Source organism: Rhinatrema bivittatum, chromosome 2 (genome assembly GCF_901001135.1).
Source record: "Rhinatrema bivittatum chromosome 2, aRhiBiv1.1, whole genome shotgun sequence".
Taxonomy (NCBI): domain Eukaryota; kingdom Metazoa; phylum Chordata; class Amphibia; order Gymnophiona; family Rhinatrematidae; genus Rhinatrema; species Rhinatrema bivittatum.
Genome location: NC_042616.1, coordinates 348,505,747 through 348,526,803, shown reverse-complemented (window position 1 = coordinate 348,526,803; position 21,057 = coordinate 348,505,747). Strand labels below are relative to the sequence as shown.

At 41.7% G+C, this 21,057-nt stretch overlaps 1 protein-coding gene across 13 annotated transcripts in view; it reads right to left on the bottom strand.

Annotated features, from left to right (window-relative positions):
* The window catches only part of LOC115084679 (poly(rC)-binding protein 3-like), a 1,201,673-nt gene that overhangs the window by 177,111 nt on the left and 1,003,505 nt on the right, over nt 1-21,057 (bottom strand). For all 13 annotated transcript variants that reach the window (XM_029589869.1, XM_029589872.1, XM_029589868.1 and 10 more), the window contains one exon: nt 8,855-8,989. In XM_029589869.1, coding sequence (XP_029445729.1) covers nt 8,855-8,932 — 78 coding nt within the window. In that variant the 5' untranslated portion in view covers nt 8,933-8,989. The remainder of the gene's footprint in view (nt 1-8,854; nt 8,990-21,057) is intronic.

The window sequence follows — 21,057 nt, the reverse complement described above, 5'->3', positions numbered from 1 at the left end:
CTTACCTATCAGCTTAAAAGAAATGCAACTCTTTACGAAAACATTTGATCTCCTTATTGAAAACATCGAAATAATCAAAACCCCTGATTTATGTGTATTATTGTATGGTTTGGCATATTTTCTGTATCCTTACTGGGATTACTGTTAGTACTGAGCAAATATTTTGTATTGAACTCTTATTGTTCTCTTGTGTGATTATGCTCTTGAAACCCTGAGAAGGGAGGGGGGGATTGGGATTATGATTTTCTCTTTTGTGTTTTTTTGTTCTTGCCTCCTACTGTATATTCTGTAAAAGTTTATAAATAAAGAGTTTAAAAAATGTATGTATCGTTTGTATAACTATCTTATGTATTGTAGTAATGTCATGTATGGTATAATGTGTATAAATTTGTGACTGTACCCCAAATTTTATAATTGGGGCCAGAATGTGGGGGCCCCATTATGATTCTTACTAACAAGTGTGGCCTGGTAGATAGGTCAGGCACTGAAGAGAAGAGGAATGTACTATCTTTGCCACAATACCCCTACAGGAGACTGCTACAATAATTCATTTTAGCTTGCGTAAAAGCAAGTGACCACTACTGTCTGTATGGATTGTTTAGTTTGTCATTGAGAGTTGGGGCTGTTTCTTTCAGTTTCCTTAACTTAACATAGTACAGATTCAAAAACCTTGGCTGAGAAATCTTAGTCAGTACAGAGCATTATTTCAACTCAGATTCAGTAATTGATAATTTACTTCTTTTTTTGAATAGTTTCTGTTTTGTGTACTTATGCTTACTCTTCCAGCGCTGCCAATTAGAAGCAGTGCTGGAGCTGCTGGGAGCAGATGAGTAAAGACCCGTTCCTGGCAGGGAAGAATTTTGGCAACTGGGTGGGGTATGGGGACAGAGGAGGGGGAGTCTGGGGTTAGCCAGTTTATTGTTCTACGGGGGGAGGTTGTCCGGTGGCTCCGATTTTTTGTATGAAACCGGCCAATGATTGTGGTGGGGAGGGATCATTGCTGTTTTGGGGGTGAAGGGTGCTGGGCCCATTAGGGCCATTTATGTATAAGGGGCAGTGGTGGTGGTGGTAGTGGGCTGACAATCAGGCCGCAGGCCCTTGTTTTTTTTTTTTTTTTCCTTGGGAGACAGTGACTGCACTACTTAACTAGATATCTTTGAAGATATCAGGTTAAGAAGAGAATTATCTGGCCACACAAAACCGGATATCTTTAGACCTACTCAGAAGCAGGTCTAAATTTATCTGGTTAACCTACCAGATATCCCTGATATTAGGCTAGATTAGCTGGATATCTCAGCCCCTCCCTAGAATACCCCTCAAATTATAACCGGATATGTAGTTATCTGGCTATAAGCTAGCTGGAGAAGAGGCTGAATATGCTGAGTTATCCCTCTAAATGGCTTTTGAATATTGACCTCAATGTTGTCGTAACCCATTTAGAAATAGGAATCCTGTAGCAAAGTGAGATAAAGTGATTGTATATCAGAGTTTATTTTTGCATAGTTTTTGGTGATTACCTTTTCTAGCTCTGCAGTGTGGAACAGATGAAGGCAACATGATGTTAAAATGAATGGGACTATCACTTAATGTGAAACAGTAGACAAAGAGTATTATTTTCACATCTGATTCATTTGATGGATTAGATGTAAAATCAGTTTCATGCCAAATGAGCACTCTGAAGGCACTGAGGCTTATTTCAGAATAAATACTGTAATTGTTTCTGAAACTGTTGCATTATCAGGCTACTGTCCCCCAATGTTAATGCAACAGTACTGAGAAAACAAAAGAGAGATCTCAGTATAAAAGTGACTGACATTAAAATTTGATAGTATAATGGTCTAATCTTCCACATTACAGTGCCCTCCCATTTTCTGGCAAGCTGTACAAGTGATAGCTTTTTGTTTAATCAGTTAATAAGTATTCCTTTTGTTCAAATAGGTGAACAAATTATATTGGTTAAGAAAATTAGAGCATTTTAATAGACCCAGTGTAAGTATTAGTCTTTGGATTGCTAAAACCTTTGAAGATACATATGGACATGTGCAAATTTACTAATGTATTTTATAACCTGCATGTATATGATATGCACATGTTATAAAAAGCACACAAATATGTCCTCAAACATGCACACGCATGTAAAAAATGTGCATCGCACAAGTTCAGAGTTGTCCAGATAAGTTCCAATTTATCCAGCTACTAGAGGCAAAGGCACTACTTAGGCGGATAAGTCAGAAAAGCACTACTTGACCATTTAAATTGCACTTTTCAGACAAATCTGATTAAGTTAGATAGCAAGATAAGTCTGAAAAAGTGCTACTTAGCCGTATAAATCTTAAAACGCTACTAACCGGCTATCTGATTTATCAGGAGTAGTGGAAGAGGAGTAAAACTATTGTTTGATACAACTGTTGAACAGATGTACATAGTATTATGTTAATTTTTACTACAAAATTTACCTCAAAATAAAGTGGAATGTTCAATGAAATGAGATCACTCTTGGTGATGGTGAAATTAGACAGTGTCCCCATTTTTGAATGACTGGAGTAAAAGTTATATGTTATTGTAATAAGCCTCAAACACATCTGAGGAAACCGGGCTACTTATATACAAAATGTTGTAAATGTAAGAACATGAGAACATAAGATTTGCCATGCAGGGTTAGACTATGGTCCTTCAAGTCCAGTATCCTGTTTCCAACAGGTGCCAATTCAAGTCACAAGTACCTGGCAGGATACCAAAAGTTTGACAGATTCCATGCTGCTTATCCCAGGAATGAGCAGTGGATTTCCCCAATTCTACCTTAATAATGGTTTATAGACTTTTCTTCCAGGAACTTGTCCAAACCTTTTTAAGTCCAGCTACACTAACAGCTTTCATAATGAATTCCAGAGCTTAATTTTCTCCTATTTGTTTTAAATGTACTATTTAGTAATTTTGCTGCATGTCATCTAGTCTTAGAACTTTTTGAAAGAGTAAACAACTGATTTGTGTTACTCGTTCCATATCTAACCTCAGCCGTTTCTTCTCCAAGCTGAAGAGCCCTAACCTCTTTAGCCTTTCCTCATAGGGGACTCATTCCATTCCCTTTATCATTTTGGTCACCCTTCTCTGTATTCTTTGGTCAATCCATACATACCCATCTCTTCTAATTCTGCAGTATCTTTTTAGAAATGAAGTGACCAGAATTGCACAGAATACTTGAGATGTGGTTGCACCATGGAGCGATACAGAGGTATTATGATATTCTCTGTTTTATTCTCCATTCCTTTCCTAATAATTCCTAGCAGTCTATTTGCTTTCTTGGCTGCTGCTGCACATTGAGCAGGGGATTTCAACGTATTATCCATGTTGATGCCTAAGTGGTGATTCCCAATATAGAACCTTGCATTGTGTAGCTATGATTGGGGTTTTTCTTCCCAATATGCATTACTTTGTACTTGTCCAGTCCACATTAAATGTCATCTGCCATTTAGATGCCAGTCTCACAGTCTTGCAAGGTCATCTTGCAATTTCTCATAATCCTCTTGTTATTTAATAACTTTGAATAATTTTGTGTCATCTGCATATTTGATCTCCTCGCTCCTTGTTCCCATTTCCAGGTCATTTATAAATATGTTAAAAAATCAGTGGTCTCAGAACAGATCCCTGAGACGCTCCACTATTCACTTTTCTCCATGGAGAAAATTGACCATTTAGCCCTACTCTCTGGTTTGTTTTTTTTTTATCTTTTAACCAGTTCCCAATCCACAACAGGACATTGCATCCTATCCCATGCCTTTAATTTCCGTAGAAGTATCTCATGAGGGACTTTGTCAAATACTTCTAGAAATCCAGATACGCTACATCAACTGGCTCACCTTTATCCATGTTTATTTACGCCTTCAAAAAAGTAGCAGATTTTGAGGCAAGACTTTCCTTGGCTAAATCCATGTTGACTTTGTCTCATTAAGCTATAACTATCTATATGTCCAGTACTTTTGTTCTTTATGATAAATTCTACCATTTTGCCTGGTACTGATGCCAGACTCACCACAGACCTCCCACTTATTGATCCCACACAATCTGAAACGGGCCACTTCCTGCTGCCTTTTTAAAATTTGCACGCGGGATTCCCTATGGGAGAGGCAGGACTCCACTCAGGTCCAGGCACCCCCTTCCCCCAATGTACATCAGTAGGTGGTGGGAGCGGGCCCAGGTTCATGTTAAGCCCAGCAGCCTGGTTACCTCTGATAAATCGTTACAGTGTAAGTATTTCCTCAACATCCTCTGCAATGAAGCCCAAAACAAAGAATTCATTTAGTTTTTCTATTATGGCCTTGCCTTTCCTGAGTGCCCCTTTTATCTCCTGGTAATTTAATGATCCAACTAACTCCCTTGCTTTTGAGGTATTTGAAGAAGTTTGCATTATTAGTTTGTCTCTTTGACAAGTTTCTCCTTAGATTCTCTTTTTGTCTGTCTTATTAATGTTTAACATCTAATTTGGTAGAGCTTATGCTTCTTCCTATTTTAATTCATTAAGACCTTCTTTCTATTTTTTAAAGATGCCATTTGGCTTTATTGGTCTCTTTCACAGCATTACTTAGCCATGCTGGTAATTGTTTGGTCTTCTTTCAGCCTTTATTTCACTGGTAGAATATATTTTATTTGGGCTTTCAAGATAGTATTTTTAAACAATCTCCACACCTTAAGCAGACATTTGACCCTTGTAACTGCTCCTTTTAGTTTCCTCTAATTAATTGGCTCATTTTATCATGTTTCCCTTTTTAATTGTTGACCGTCACAAAGGACTTACAATATTAACAGTAAGTAAAACCTTAAAGATTAATTCTCAAAAGATGCATGAGTAAAAAATAGCATTTATGCATGCAAAATAGCATATACGTGCGTATACACTATTTTAGAAACCTCAACATGCACGCATAAATCAGGTCTGCAAACAAATCAGAGAAAATTCTTTTTCATTTAATGTATGATTAATATTTGGATTCATTACCAGAGGATGTGGTTATGACAGTAGGTGTAGCTGGGTTTATAAAAGGTTTGGATAAGTTCCTAGAACAGAAGTCCATAAACTCCTATTAATCAATAAGGATTAGTAGTGTGGGATCTATTCATTTAATGTTTGGGTACTTGCCAGGTACTTGTGACTTGGTTGACCACTGTAGGACACAGGATACTGGGCTTGCTGGACCGTTGGTCTGACCCAGTATGGCAAATCTTATGTTCTTATGTTCACAGATATAAGCACACCTCTTTCGTCTTGCGCACCTAGCATCCATTTGTTAGATATGCGCTTAGTGGCGAAATTAATAAAATGAATGGACACATGAATGTACATCCCGTGTAATTGGCTGTAAAATTTTGGATGGGGTGAAACAGGCAAACAGGGAATGGTTACTTATTTACCCTTTCAAACAGTACTAAGACTAGGAGTCACTCCATGAAGTTAATAGGTAGCACATTTAAAAAAATCTGTGCAAATATTTTTTCACTTGGCACACAACTAAACTGTAGAATTTGTTGCCAGAGGATGTGGGAAAAGCAGTTGGCATAACTGGGTTTTAAAAGTGTTTAGTCAAGTTTCTGGAGGAAAAGTCCATAAACTATTATTAGTCAATATAGTCGGGAAATCCACTGCTTATTCCTGGTTGTGAGGAAGAAAGATTGGATCTATTCTTTGAGACCCTGCCAGGTATTTGTGGCCTTGATTGACCACTGCCAGAGACACAATGCTGAGCTTGATGGACCTTTGATCTGGCCCAATATGGCATTTCTTGTTCTTATAAAAATCCATTAACAGTTATTCACCTTACAAATATCTTAACCCATTAACCAGCAGCACACCAATTACAGCCTATCCAGCCACACACCTCAGGACCTTATAGTACAAGTTAACTTTGTCAAAGTTAGCCATTAGAATCCTTCATTATCCCCTAGTACACAAGGATACAAATTCCCAACCAATTAATGATATATTACTAGGGGAGGCCAAGGGACAGATGTCATCAACTGTCTTTGATAAGACATACAACCAAGGTTCATGTAACTTGGTGTCCTTAAATTAATTCTAGGATACATTTCAGTTTTAGCAAGTTACCCTCTCCCAACTCCCCAGAAAGTCTTCATCCCACACCATCCTACTATATATGGAAACATGTTATCCCTGAAAATGGGATGTTCACCTATTCTCTTCATCTACTAACTTAAATTTGGGGAGCCCAATATTGAAACACTACTTAGCCAGACAAGTCAGACTTACCCAGCTAAATGGTGGCCACTGGCTACCATTTAGTTGGCTACATTTTGGTGGGCAGTAGGCAGATTGGGGTGGTGCTACTGATCTGACTAACTTAGTCAGATGTTAGCAATATTTGTACTTATCTAGTTAAATTAATTTGGCTAAGTAGCACCAAATATGGGGATATTCAGCAGCACAGTCGCACTGCTGAATACCTTATATAAGTTAGCTAGATAAATCTTATCCGGCTAACTTACATAAATGGCTACATTTGAATACTGAGGCCAGAATGCATAAGCAGAGCTCTGAGTAGGGAATAGGCTACAGGACCCAGAAAGGAGACTGCTCAAAAAGGATTTCTCCTTATATTCCTTCAGATCTGCTGTCTCCTCCATATCATCTGACACTCAGTCATACTCATGCTCCCCTATCTCTTCCTCTAGAGGCGAGAGCAGTTTCTAGCTGAAAATGGAGACAAGTTGTGGAAAAGCTAATGCACTCCTAGCCTTTTTATACTAAACATTAAGGAGTCGATTTTAAAAGGAGTATGCCAATTTTCTAACATGAATGCGTATGTATAAAATCTGATGGCCGTGCGCACATGCATGCCGCATGCTCATGTGCATGTGACCAGCGACTCACACATGCAGGGGGGGGAATTTTACAAAGCAATGTGCAGCAACACAATCAGGCCTCCCCTAGTTCCCTCCCAGTCCGCTCCAATTAAGGAGGGAATTTTCCTACACCTAACTCTATCTTTCCTCCATCTTCCCCTCTCCTTCCTGCCCCCTAAACCTACCCTAACTATCCCTAATTTTTTTATTTTAATATTTACTGCTCCTCTGGAGCAGAAGTAACCTGCGTGCGCTGGTTGGCTGCCAGTGCGAGCTTCCCCGGGACAGCGGCTAATGGCGCTGTTCCAGCCCGCCCACTGCCCCTCGGGCCACCCCTTTTTCCTGGGCTGGTACTTCTGCATGTACAGTACCTGGGTTTACTCGCATGTCTGGGCTTGTTGTAAAATGCAAGCAGCACATGCAAGGCCCGGCCACACACGTAGACTCCGAAATTTAGGGGCTTAATTTTTCTGAAATCCATTACAATGTAACACCCCAATGCATTTTTCCCACTGAATGACAATTTTCAAAATGCCTGCATGGGGACAAAATCCATGTGTACCCCTGCACGAGTTCTCAGATCATGCACATTTCCACCCTGAAACCTGTGTGCTCAGCCATGTGTACCCGCCCTCTCCAAGGACAGAGTCCTGCTGAAACACAGGAAAGAATCCCTGTACGCATGGAGCAGAGCTGCTGAGCATGCCATTAAAGGTTTTGTATGCAATTTACTAAGCAATAAGAAAACCCAACAAGTGATAGGTGAGGTCTAGGCATTTCATCTACCAAGTTTGCAATTATCATATGTGTGCTGATTACATTCATCTCTATGGTAAATATTCTTCTTCCTCAGCCATTGTTTGATTAGGTTTTGGCCTGAATGACAGAAAGGCATAAGAATTGATATGAAAACAGTCAAGCTATTTGTCACTTGTTTTAAACAATACAGCACAAACTAAGGGGGTCATTTATCAAAGTGCTATATGGCATTTTCGCATGCGTTAAGGCGTTTTCGCATGCAAAAGATGCCTTTAACGCATGCAAAAACACCTTTAACGCATGCGAAAATGCCATAACGCATTGTGCAAAGCAAATTAGAAAAAGGGGAGGAGTTTGGGGCAGGATTTGAGGCCAAGTGGGCCGGCTTCATTATTTGCAAAGTCTTTTCGCATGGCTTTAACGCAGATTTTAACTACACCTTGTTCATTTGCATAAAGCCGTGTGATAGGGCTTTATCGCACTTTGTGATGTTTTTGCAAATGCTGTTTTAGTAGTTTTAAGCTCCTGGAGAGCCAGCCTAGCTATCAGGGCCTTCCTACAATCACTGGGGGGTGGGGGGAGAGAGAGAGAGAGCGCGAGCCTAGCTGTAATGCCCTCACACTAGGTAGGTATTTATATCTCTATAAGAGGCCCACCTAGTAACTGGAGATGAAGGTTAGATATTACTGTAGGGGTTAGGGGCCACTTAGACATTCAAAGTGCGACTTACGAACAGAACAGTGCACTCTTGTGAAGATTTGATGACCTTCAGTGTGAGGAAACTCACCCAAAGATGAGATTTGTGCAATGTTCTCTCAACCTAGCTTGATGTTACCCAGGTAGAGACTCCATTAAGCTATTCTACAAACTGTATTAGTAGGCCTTCAACTTTACCGATTTTTGATAGCCATGTCAATTACAACCTCATAAATTTAGATAATGTCACTGTCACAGAATAAACCTCCCAAAACATGTCAATGTGCCTTTCTTTCACAGCATGAAATACTGTCAAAACCTCTCTTGTGACCTACTGCCATTATGCTAGGATTCATTCTGACATTTCTCATTCATTCATTCTTTGATTTTAATGTTATGCAGCATCACTGTCCTGAGCTCTGGCAGCATCCTGAAAATTCAGCAACAGTAAATTTGACAGTTAGCAACTCCCAATTAAAGCAACAGTAAATGAAAAGTAAAAGAAAGAGGGAAGATCCATGGTTGGGAGCCCATGAGAGCATCATACCTTTCCATGCATGAGTAGCCGGATGGTTAAAGTGACATTTAGACCCCCCTCCGTCACTTTTGCGTCCTTTGTGTTCATAGTGACAGTGTCTTTTGAACACTTAGAAGCAGATTCTTTTCTTCTCACTTAATCAACCTGGAGAGACAAAATGTACAGTAGCAGCATTCAGTGCCTAAAGCTCTTCAGTTTTCTAGCAGTTAGTTAACCAACTTTGGCCCTGATTTACTCTGCATTTTTCCCACAGACAGTGGGACAAAGGCCTTTGAGAATCAGACCCAAAATTGGAGCAACTCTTTAAATAAACATGAAAAAAAAATGAATAAAATACAAAGAATGGGAACAATCCCTTAATAATTTGGAAACTATACAATCATTTTCATCTATATAGTGCTTTTCATGTCAATAGCATTCCGAAGTCCTTTAAAATTATAACACCTCACTAAAATATAAAAAGACACCTCTGAAGTGCCATTTTGGCACCTGGCCTATCATATTGCTTACAAAAGAGAGCAGAGAGAAGGAAAAATGTTGTAAAAAAAAACCCCCACATAAGGCACAAGCTAAAAAGTTTTGCAATTAAGATTTAATGCATAAAAGTGCAGCCATGCATTTGAGGTGCAGAAATTGAAGAGAAGAGTAAAAGCTGTAGAGGGAGATACTATTGTGTACTAGTCAGGAGATATGCTGATCATATCTGATGAGCTCAAGGAATGCTGTAAATAAGCAGCTTTGGTCAGGTAAGGATACTAGTAAGAACTTTTCTGCTGGTACACAGTACTGGTAAGACATAGAGTTCTTCCCCTTTCCTTCATCCTCTCTCCTTCAGTCGGCCTACAGGACACAGCAGGGGCAGGACTAGTCAAGGAGCAGAGCAATAATGTGCTCTCTGGTCTCACCACCTCACCTCATGTTCCCACAGTCCCCATGTCTCAGGGCAGCTCTATCATGAGGTAAGTTGAGGCAGTTGCCTCAGGTGGCAAAATTTTGAGGTGGCAGCAAGTGCCCCCCAAAATACCCCTGCAGGGACCACCTCATTTCCCTGTCCGACAAGACAGTCACCTGGCAGGAAGTGAGTTGTGCGGTGCATTCATTAACATGCTGGTTGGGTTCCCACCTCCCACCGTCAGAAAGAGTCTGTCTCATCCCAGTACTCAGTGCTGCTGCACAGAACAGCCAATGCGAAAGAAGAATGCAAAGAACAGCTGCTGGTGGGGAAGCCAGGCCCCGACAAAATAAGAGTGGTGGGGTGCATCCTGGAAAACAGTCGCAGGAAGGGAGGCCAGGGCCACCAGTGAAATAAGACCCAGCTGCACCCAGCTACTAAGGAAGGGAGGGGAGGGGATGAGAGGGAAAGGAAGGAAGAAAGGGTTGAGTAAGACAGAAAGGAGAAAGAAGTGAATAAAAGGGGGATTTGAGAGGGGAATTAATGAGAGGGGTGAGAGAATGGTGCAAAGTGGAGTGAATAAAGGAAGGGAAGAAAAGGAAAAAAGAGATGGAATATGAGGATTAATGAAGGGAGGGAAAGGTAGGGCATGGGGTGAGAGAGATGGAAGTGAAAGTGAGGGGGGAAGGGTGAGTGAGAGGCAAGGGAGGGAATATGAGGTATGAGTGGAGGCAGAGAACATAAGGAAGACTTATGTGCCAACAGGGTTCTCTCCTCCCCCAGCAGAAGGACAACCTAGAGTGGTAGTATCATAATTTTCCAGTAGGAGAAGGAAGAAGAAGACTATGATGGATGTGAGGGAGGTTGAGAGTGGGAGTAGGAGGGTAAGAAAAGAGAAACAGAGTGTGGGTGAGTGAGGAAAGAAAGGGGAAGGGAAGGTGGAATTAGGCCTGGCAATACCAGGCCACATCCGGGAGCAGCAGCAGTGGTGGAAGAGGCCACCACAACTAAAATAGAGAAAGAGGGCAGGCAGCCAAAGAAACAAAGCCCATTCAGCTGGTGGCAGAAGAAAGGAAGGTGGGAAAGAGGTCCTGATGTGAATGTGTGCATGAGTGAGGCAGTTAGTGTGAGTAAGAGAGAAGGAAGGAGTACATGAAAGTGAGCATGAGTGTGAGAAAGAGGGAGAGAGTGAATGAAGGAGAACATGTGTATGATTAGGAGGGAGCGCATGAGAGAGAGAGCATACATGGGAGTAGAAGAGGGAGGAAGTATGTGAGAGAGAGGAAGCATGCAAATGAGTAGGAAAGAAGGAGCATGCATGTAAGTAGGAGAAAGCGGGAGGAAGCATGTATGAGAGGGATCATGCATAAAAAAGTGAGGAAGGTAGCATATATGAAAGAGAACATGTGTGTGACAGTGATAGAGAGAGAGAGAGAGCAAGCATATCTGTGTTAGTGGGTGTCTATATGAGAGAGGAGAAAGGTTGTGGGTCTCCCTTCCCCTCACAAGTCCATGACAATCTCGGAGTGACTGGAAGTCAAAAGTTCCCAGGTATGGAAAGTAGGGAACATTTTCTATCTTTATTAGTTTTAATTATTTGATGTTATTTGATGTTTCTGCTGTTTTGAAATATTTGATTGATGTTCAGGAAATTTTTAAAAATGTTTAATTATTGGATATTCTATTTGTCACCTGTTTTAAAATATTTATTCTTTTTATTTGTATGGTTTTGCTGTTATGCTTTTTTTTTACTTCTTGATTTTATTGTTCGATATTTTTTTGAGGCATGTTAGTATTTCATTTTTTTCCATTGTTTCACTACATACAGAGTCTGGTTGCAGTTTCCTGTTCAGTTTTTGTCTGCAAGTTTCTTTTTTTTAAACTTTTTATTTATTCAGTTTCAAATATATTCATCATGATAACTTAAAAAAGAAAATCACAAGATGATACAGAAAAGAAAACAAAATATAACACAAGAAAAATATAAGTAATCAGCTATAGATCAAGTCCATAAGTTTTCTATCCAAAAGGAAACAAAAAAAGAATATATCAAAGGGAAAAAAAGCAGTTAGCAGCTACCTCCCAGGGCTTTTACCATTTATTTATGTTTATTTATTTAAAACCATTGATATCCCACAATCCCCAACTCTTGGTGGATTACAGCAATTCATACATAATCTTGTGCAAAATATACATTCAAATACAAATATATATTTAAAACTAACAATTTAAAACATAAATTAATTAAAACTAATACATCATTTCAGTTACTAATACCAACATAAAAGCTAAATCATAAACATAACCCCCCCCCCCCCCCCCGCTTTCTCTGCCCCAAAGAAATTGCTACTCCACTCAAAATGAGACCTAAATACCAAAGGCTAATGTTTATAAATGTGCTTTAAGTATCTTTCTAAAATGAGACAAATCCTTTTCCACCTTAATGTTCACTGGAAGATTATTCCAGAGATTAGGTCTTGTGATTTTGAACATTTGAAACATAAGAACATAAGACTTGTCATACTAGGTCAGACCAAAGGTTTATCAAGCCCAGTATTCTGTTTCTAAAAGTGACCAATATAGGTCACAAGTACAAGGCAGGATCCCAAGGAGTAGATAGATTCCAAGCTGCTTATCCCAAGAATAAGCAGTAGATTTCTGCAACTCTACTTTAATAATGGTTAATGGACTTTTCCTCCAGAAACTTGTCCAAACCTTTTTTAAACACAGCTACACGAACAGCTTTCATCACATCCTCTGGCAACGAATTCCAGAGCTTAATTATGGAATAAAGGAACGCACAACTATACCTACACAGGGGCCTCTGGTGCAAGAACTGAGGAGTCTGAGGATACAAATTTATCAGCAAGAAAAAAAGAAAGTTGGCTAGGTTAAAAAAAAAGTACTGTACATAGAATTTTTATATTTAGCACAACATTTGCAGAGGAATTAGAGAAAGAACTGAGCATCCAACTGTAACACCCTAGGTCTCAGGAAAAGAAATTGCTTCCTTTTCTTTTGAGTTTTCTGTAAAAAGATCACCACGATGCCTAAAACACAATTTAATGAGCCAGTTTCTAGCCAAGTCTAGAACCAAAGAAACCAGCAGCGAAGAAGGTTTTGTAGAAACAGAGTCAGATGTTTACTTTCCAATAAAACTGTAACATCCAGAGAATTATTCAATATCGGAGAGGGTTCTTGAGATTTTCTACTCTCAGCTAATTTTGGCAATAGGTGGAAATGCATTTTCTGGAATTTTCAGAACCTCTAATGTATACCTTTTAAACATGTTCCTTGGAGAATCCCAAGGGACATTGGGAAAGTTCACAAATTGTAAATCCTTACACCATAAGGAGTTCTTTAGACTTTCTACTTTAATGAAAGCCATATATTATCTTTGATTAAACTGTCTTGTAGAGATGTAGTATGAGACAGGCTGGTTTTAACTTCAGACAATTAAGAAACCAAGGCAACCATATGAGACTCCAAAGATTTAGTATTCTGATTCATAATTCCAAATTGAGAAATAATCATTTTCCCAAGACACTCAATGACTTCCCAGATAGACTTCAGGGTGAAAACTGTGGGTATCGTCAAACTGAAAATCTCCTGCAAAGAAATATTGCCAGCCAATTCAGTAGGACACACTGTACCTCCTTCATTCTCCAGTGCACCCAGGCCTAAAAGGAGATTGAAATCAGCTTGCTTGGTGGAACCTGCAGCTGCACTACTGCTATCAGTGTTTCCCGTACCAAGGAGCATCACAACAATGTCATCTGATGGCGACTCACTTATTGACATAGAAAGGAGTCTAGCTGCTGCTGGATCGATGTTCTCCTCACTGGACTTAAGGATATCAATGAACCAGCTTTCCTTTCTAGAGCTCCCCAATGGCTCTTCAGTGTGACTGAAGTAAAATATTCTGCTAACGTGTAGTTTTGGTTTCTGGTTCTGGTTCCTGGTTAGGTTTCTGGTTCTGGTTTTGGTTTCTGGTTCTGGTTTTGGGTTTGGTTTCTGGTTCTGGTTTCGGTTTCTATAGCAGCCTGGCTTGTTCTGTTTTCCTAATAGGTATATTGGTGTTGTAGGGTCTATCTAATATTTGCAGTGTTGCCTTTAGTAGTGTTGCATAGGAAGGGTAGTTACTACTCAAAGAGTGGCAATTCGTGTTGTTTTGGTATAAGAGGTTTACTATTTTGTAATTGTAAATCAGTTTACTGGCGACCAAGCCACACCCAATATATGTTACAATAGGCCTAATACCATATGGATTCCAAGTGTCTTTTTTGAAGTGTTTTCTGGATGGTACCTCAGCAGTGCATATAAATATAGTATACATGTTCTTTTAAGTGATTTTTACCTCAGAAGACTGTACTTTGATATCCTTTAGCATGTAAGCTTTGTTATTAATGCATAGTTTTAATTGTGTGTAGAAGGTCTGGGGGGAGGTGGGAACAAGGCTGTAAGGATCAACTAGGGTGCCACACACATACCCCATCATTCATCCATCTCCTACTTCCCTAGGATGCAGATACTAGGGAAATGCAGGAGGCAGGTGGAGGGTTCCTGGGAGTGTGACTGTGTTGCCAGATTCCTAGAAATATTATCACTGGTACTCTATCTGCCATTCCTCTGGGAATCCTGATGCATCTCCCCCTCTTCTCCAGCATTTCAAATGGCCAAAAGGGTCAGGCTACAAGGGATGCCCCACCCCCTTTGTCTTCTTGCTGATCTGACCTGCACCATGCCTTGGCGGAGGTCGGCACTATCTCATCCCTCGCCTCAGACAGCAGATTGCCTTGAGCTATCCCAATCATTTGAATACCAAGAAGATTCCTGTAGACATTATTAAAGGGCAGTGGATTGCTGGAGCTTGTATGAGAAAGTTGTTTATTTTAGTAAAAAAAAAAAACCTCTTTGAAATTCAAATGTGCTCTACTTACATTTGTTTGCCCCTCCCTCTCCTCATTCATGCATCCCATCTGCTGCTTTTCTTATATACATTGATTTGGGGAAAAGATTTCATTTTTGACTGATTTACCAATTAGGCAAACTGTTAATTCTGTACCATTTTATTTAATTACAGCGTCTTATTATTTAAGCCCCCCTACAGGCTACCTGGTTTAATTCCTTCCTACTTTAAACTTCCTCAGTCATGGCTTTGTGCTCATAACACAAAATCTTTTTGTGCTATTTTTCCTGTGTGCCTTGTCTGTCTGTCTCAAACAGTTTGTAAGCTCCAAGGATAGAGACTGTGTGTATCTGATATGTGCTATATTAGTAATAATAATGAATAGCAGATATTTATGATGTGAGTCATTTGCATATGAAGGAACATAATGGGGTGATTATAAAGATTATTTTTATAACACTGAAGGAACAACTTGATGGTAAGCACCTGGCTTCAGGCTGAGCCAGTCCTGATTTTTTCAAGGCCTGTTTCAAAGCTACAAAACTCAGAAAGTGGAGTCACCAAGTCAGAACTCATCTGGAGCTGTAAGTTCTATTGTTTTTTTCCATGCATCATTAAAACCTTTTAGATATCTGAAGATCTGTATCATCTCTCCCATGTACATCCTGTCTTCCAGCGTGTATATATTCAGATCCTTCAGCCTCTCCTCATAGGTCTTCCAATACAGACCCCACACCATTTTGGTCACCCTTCTCTGCACTGCCTCCATCCTGTCTCTATGCTTTTTGAGATACGGGCTCCAGAACTGAACACAATACTCCAGGTGAGGCCTCACCAAGGACCTGTTAAAGGCATTATCACCTCCTTTTGCTTATTGGTTATTCCTCTCTCTATGCAGCCCAGCTGTTGCGGTCCCGGGCCATGCCCCGGTCCCTCCACCTACCTCGGGGACGGTCCGGGCTGCTGCGATGCCTTTCCAGGTCTGCCTGGCTCCTGCCGCGGCGGTCCCTCCTCAAAGGAGACACTGTCGATGCTCCGCGGCTGGCCCCACCCCCTAGGTGCACGTGCACGCAGGGGCTCGACATTTAAAGGGGCCAGCGTGGGAAATTGCAGCACTGCCCTAGGATGACGTCAGACGCTCTCAGGGTATTTAACCCTGCAACTAGATCTTCTCCTTGCCTTGCAACGAGGTTCTCTCTGTCCCAGAGGTTGCTAGTTGCTGTTCCTGGTTCCTGACTTTGGCTCTTCCCTGGCTTCTGACTTCGGCTTCTGTTCCTAGTCCATGACTTCCACTGGCTCTCGGTGCCCTGTTCTGCTTCGTCCAGGAGGCCTCACCTAAGTCCAAGAGGCTCGGGTCCTCACAGGCTCCTCTTGGGGGGACCTCGGGCTTCCAGTGGTGAAGATCCCTTCGGTCTCCTGCCCTGTGCCACCTCCCGGCTTCGACATCCACTGTGGGTCTTCCCACGGTGCGTCATCATCTGTCTCAGCTGGCTCAAGGGTTCACGAATCCAACAGTTTGCAAGGCCATGGACCCGGCAGACCTGGCCGGCCTTCAGGCCATCCCCGGAATCGCCCAACGGCTGCAGCAGCAGCAACACTGCCTAGATGTCCTGACGGCGACCGTAGACAGGCTGGCTAACCGTTTGGACGCCACGTCTTCAGCAACACCTCCAGCACTGGCTTCTATGCCCAGTCCTGCTCCTAAGACCTCTACCCAACTGCCAGTGCCACCCAGATTCTCTGGGGAAGCGAAGCAGTGTCGCGGATTACTCAAACAGTGCTACATACACTTCACCCTGCTGCCTACTCAGTTTCCGACTGACCTAGTAAAGACCAGCTATATCGTGTCCTTGCTAGACGGGAAACCCCTGGCCTGGGCCTCCCCATTATGGGAACGTAAGGATCCCATTCTTGGAAACTTGGAACAGTTTGTTTCTGCCTTTCAACATATTTTTGACGAGCCTGCCCGCAGACCCACAGCAGTTGCCGAGTTACTCCAGTTATGCCAAGGTACCCGTTCCCTTGCTGAGTACGCTGTTGAATTCCGCATGCTGGCTGCCAAACTAGACTGGAGGGATGACAGTCTTCACGGTATATTCCTGGAAGGAATGTCTTCACGTCTCAAAGACGAGTTAGCAGCAAGGGTCCTCCCAGATGACCTGGATAGCTTGATCAACCTGGCAGGAAGGGTCGACCGCCGAATCCAACATAGGTTCCGTGAAAGGAAGTCCGGTCTTAGACCTGGTAACTCGGGGTCTACATTTCCCCCAACCTGTGCCTTCCTCCTCTGCTTCTACCAGCACCCATGGGGCAGAACCCATGCAATTAGAACGAGGCCCGATCTCGCAAGAGAAGAGAAGATGTCGCCGCACCCAGGGCCTGTGCCTATACTGCGGCAACAAAGGGCACTTCCTTGCTCAATGTGGTGAGTGGCCGGGAAACGCCAGAACCTAGGGATCATTGGGGAGCTGACCCTAGGTAATACAGATTCTGCCTCCCCATGCACTGTGCCGGTTACCATTGTCTACCCCGGAGGTACTTTTGATATGCTGGCTTTGGTCGACTCTGGAGCAGGAGGAAATTTCATCCTTGCATCCAACAGTTGCAGCTTGAGGTCCAACCCTGACTTCCTCCACTCGGAGTATCTTTAATCCATGGTACTCCTCTGCCGGGGAGCATTTCTACCTGCACCAAGCCCTTGATTCTACGTACCAGTCTCCTACACGCCGAAGAGATCTCATTCCTCATACTGGAGAGGTCCATTCACCCTATCATCTTGGGCTTGCCCTGGCTTCAGAAGCACTCCCCCATGATCCACTGGGATACGCTCCAGATCGCATCTTGGAGTCTGTCTTGTTTTGACTCCTGCCTGGTGACTATTACTCAATCCAGCATGCCACTTCTGACCACGTCGGTGGCAGTTCTGCCGCATTATCTGGATTACCAGGATGTCTTCTTGAAGGAGAAGGCTGAACTTCTCCCCGAACATCGGCCCTTTGATTGTGCCATGAACTTGATCCCTGGCAATACCCCGCCCAAGGGGCGGGTATACCCTTTGTCACTTCCAGAAACCTGGGCCATGTCATCTTACATCCAGGAGAATTTAGACAGGGGGCTTCATTCAGCCCTCTACTTCCCCTGCGGGAGCCGGATTCTTCTTTTTTGCGAAGAAGGATGGGTCACTCCGGCCCTGTATAGACTACCGTGGTCTCAACGCCATTACACTATGCGACAGATATCCCTTGCCATTGATTCCCGAGCTGCTAGATCGACTACAAGGAGCCAAGGTCTTTGCCAAGCTGGACCTCCTGGGGGGACCTCGGGCTTCCAGTGGTGAAGTTCCAGTTGGCCTCCTGACTCCAGCTTCTCCTCTCGTCAAATCCTCTGGAACTCCTCTTCAGACACCGGCCCACAGGAGACCGCACGTAAGTCCAAGTGGCTCGGGTCCTCATGGGCTCCTCCTGGGGGGACCTCAGGCTTCCAGTGGTGAAGATCTCTCCAGTCTCCTGCCCTGTGCCGCCTCCTGGCTTCGACATCCACTGTGGGTCTTCCCACGATGCGTCATCATCTGTCTCAGCTGGCTCAAGGGTCCATGAATCCAACACCAGCGTTCTTTTGGCTTTAGCTATTGCCTTGTCACATTGCTTTGCCATCTTCAGATCATCAGACATTATCACACCAAGGTTCCTCACTTGATTTATACATGTAAATATTTCACCCCCCATCACATACAGTTCTTTTGGATTACCGCACCCCAGTTGCATAACTTTGCACTTCTTGACATTGAAACCCAGCTGCCAAATCTTTGACCACTTTTCAAGCTTTCTTAAATAACTTTTAATTCTCTCTACTCCTTCAGGTGTGTCAACACTATTGCAGATCTTAGTATCATCCTCAAATAGACAAACTTCACCTTCCATCTTCTGTCAGTTGAGCAGAGTGGACCTGTTGGAACCACTCTGAGTTCCCTTAATATCCTAGGATGTATCCCATCCAACCCCATAGCTTTGTCCAGGTTCATATTTGTTAGTTCTACATAAATTTGATCTTCTATAAATAGTGTGGCATCTAACCCACTTCTCCTCTCCCTTCCAGTATGTTTTGACTCTTTTCTAACCTCTCTTTATTTTTTCTCTCACAGGCTTTCTACATACCTTCTTGCTTTTTAAAAAAGAGTTTGGACAAGTTCCTGGAGGAAAAGTCCATATAAAAGTTTTGTAAAACTTATATATTCCATATGTTTATCAATCAATATGACTCTTAGTCCATTGTATCCAAAAATTACACATACAAACTTACGCATTATCTTTAGTTGAGAAGGATGTTTATTCACAATTCACATTTATTGTTTCATTATACATCTATCAATGCATTGCTATCGCAAATAATTGTGTTTAAATGTTGTTTACATTTTTTGATGTCTCTATTATTTTGGTTTGTCTATAACCACACATATATATGTTTTTTTGTATGTGTATTTTAACATTATATTAAGAGATATGTATATATCTTTTGCCCTTGACAGCCCCTGAGGCAGCTCCTGTGGGAGCGAAACTTGGCCAGAGTCGGGCTTTTTCCAATAAAGACTGTTTTTTCACCAATCAGCTTGTTTTCCCTTGTCTGGAAATGTAAGGACTGAAAGTGGGGTTAGGGATGGAAAGAAGAAATTTAGCAGACATATTGTGAACTCTCCCTTCCGGTTCTTCCTTTTGTCAGCTCCGCAATTCCTTAAAGCATACTCTTCAGTGTAGCTCTTTCTGTGACTCAAACATTTTAGTGGAGCTGAACCACCTTATTGTGGGAGCAGATACTTTATCCTCACCCTCCTTTATAAGAGGAACACAATTTTTTCTATTTGCATTCCCTCTCCTTCCCTCTCATTTTGAGCCCTGAGAAACAATGTTGTTAGTTGGATAATCTAGGGCACAGGAAAATAAAATGATATGCCCAAATAAACACAGGGAGTCAGTGGGAGATCACAAGCTCTCCTGGCTTGTGGCTTCTCAGTTTAACAGCTAAACTTCATCTCCTCCAGCACAGATATCGATTAACCACCAAACACGTGCTGCTGGAAAATATCCATACTATCTAACTACATTTTGTTCTATGTAGAGCCTGCTGGAGACTCACTTCTGGACAAAGCTTAATTAGCTACACTTGTAAATGGAATTCCATGTTTTTAATCCTTAATGACAATTTGCAGATTTTCATTCATTGTCAAAGTGAAAAGAATCATGAATTAATAACAAAATGAAAGTGTAGGGGACTGGCCCTGCAAGGGAAGCATCTATAAGGGCTTTGTGAACACAGTGACATTTGTTGTTACCAGTGAAAGCTAGCAGGGTCTATGTTACTAGGAACATTTCAAGATGTAAGGCCAGGGGGTGGCCACTGCTTTCTTCAGAAAGCACTTTTATTAATGTAAGCTCTTTACAACTGAAACCTTATTTTCCATATTAAATAAATTATTATTCTCCTTTCAGCTTTTTTTAATGATTGAATTATGGCAATGCCACTGAGATATGCATTAAGGTCGCAGTGACCCCAAAGCTGAATTATGTAAATGATGATGATTCGTTCAGCCAGACACAGAATAACCTACATCTGAATGCTTGGCAGGGACGGAAAGGATCAAGTAAAAGAGGTATGAGGGACCCTGCATGTCAACTGAATAAAAAAAGAAACAACCCTGAATCTGAGTGCTAAGCAAGATTAAGACAAATTTTAAAAAGCTTTTTAAATCATAAGCTTCATTATGTCTTTCATACAAACTTTTACCTTGGTAGAAATTGTGTTATTGTAATGCATAAGATAGAAACACAGAGCATCACTTCATTTGTACTTATATACTGCCCTCTTCCTTCAGAATGAGAAACTCAAGGCAATTTAAATTTCAAATCCCTAAATGGACATCACCTCATCCCCCACTCCTACTGGGGAATGAGCAAGGCTGCATCATACATATATCTAAAATTCAAACAGCAAAATAAGAAAATATCAAAATAAATATATACACATCCTCCAAATAAATACAAAATAAATCCCCAGCAACAAATCAACATTCACCTCCAGCTTTCTCAAGGAATTCTCAAAGTAGCTCACCTTCGTTGCACCCACCAACTGTGTCCTACTGTAGCTGGCAGGGCTTTCATAGAGTCGGCAAAATGACTTCAGCCGGAGCATGAAGCCAGGGTCAACCGGAACTCCCAAAAGCAAAATTCAGCAGGCAGGCAGGTGAAGATGACTGCCAGTAAGCACCACAGGGCCCATGTAGTCTGCCCAATTTCCTTTCTCCTGCAATATTTCACAGCATACCCCCTCCCTGGCTTTCCCAGCTGTAATCCTTTTTGGTGATCATTTTTCCCCCTTGTCTGTATCCAAGAACACCATTGACAAAGCCTTAGATGTTTA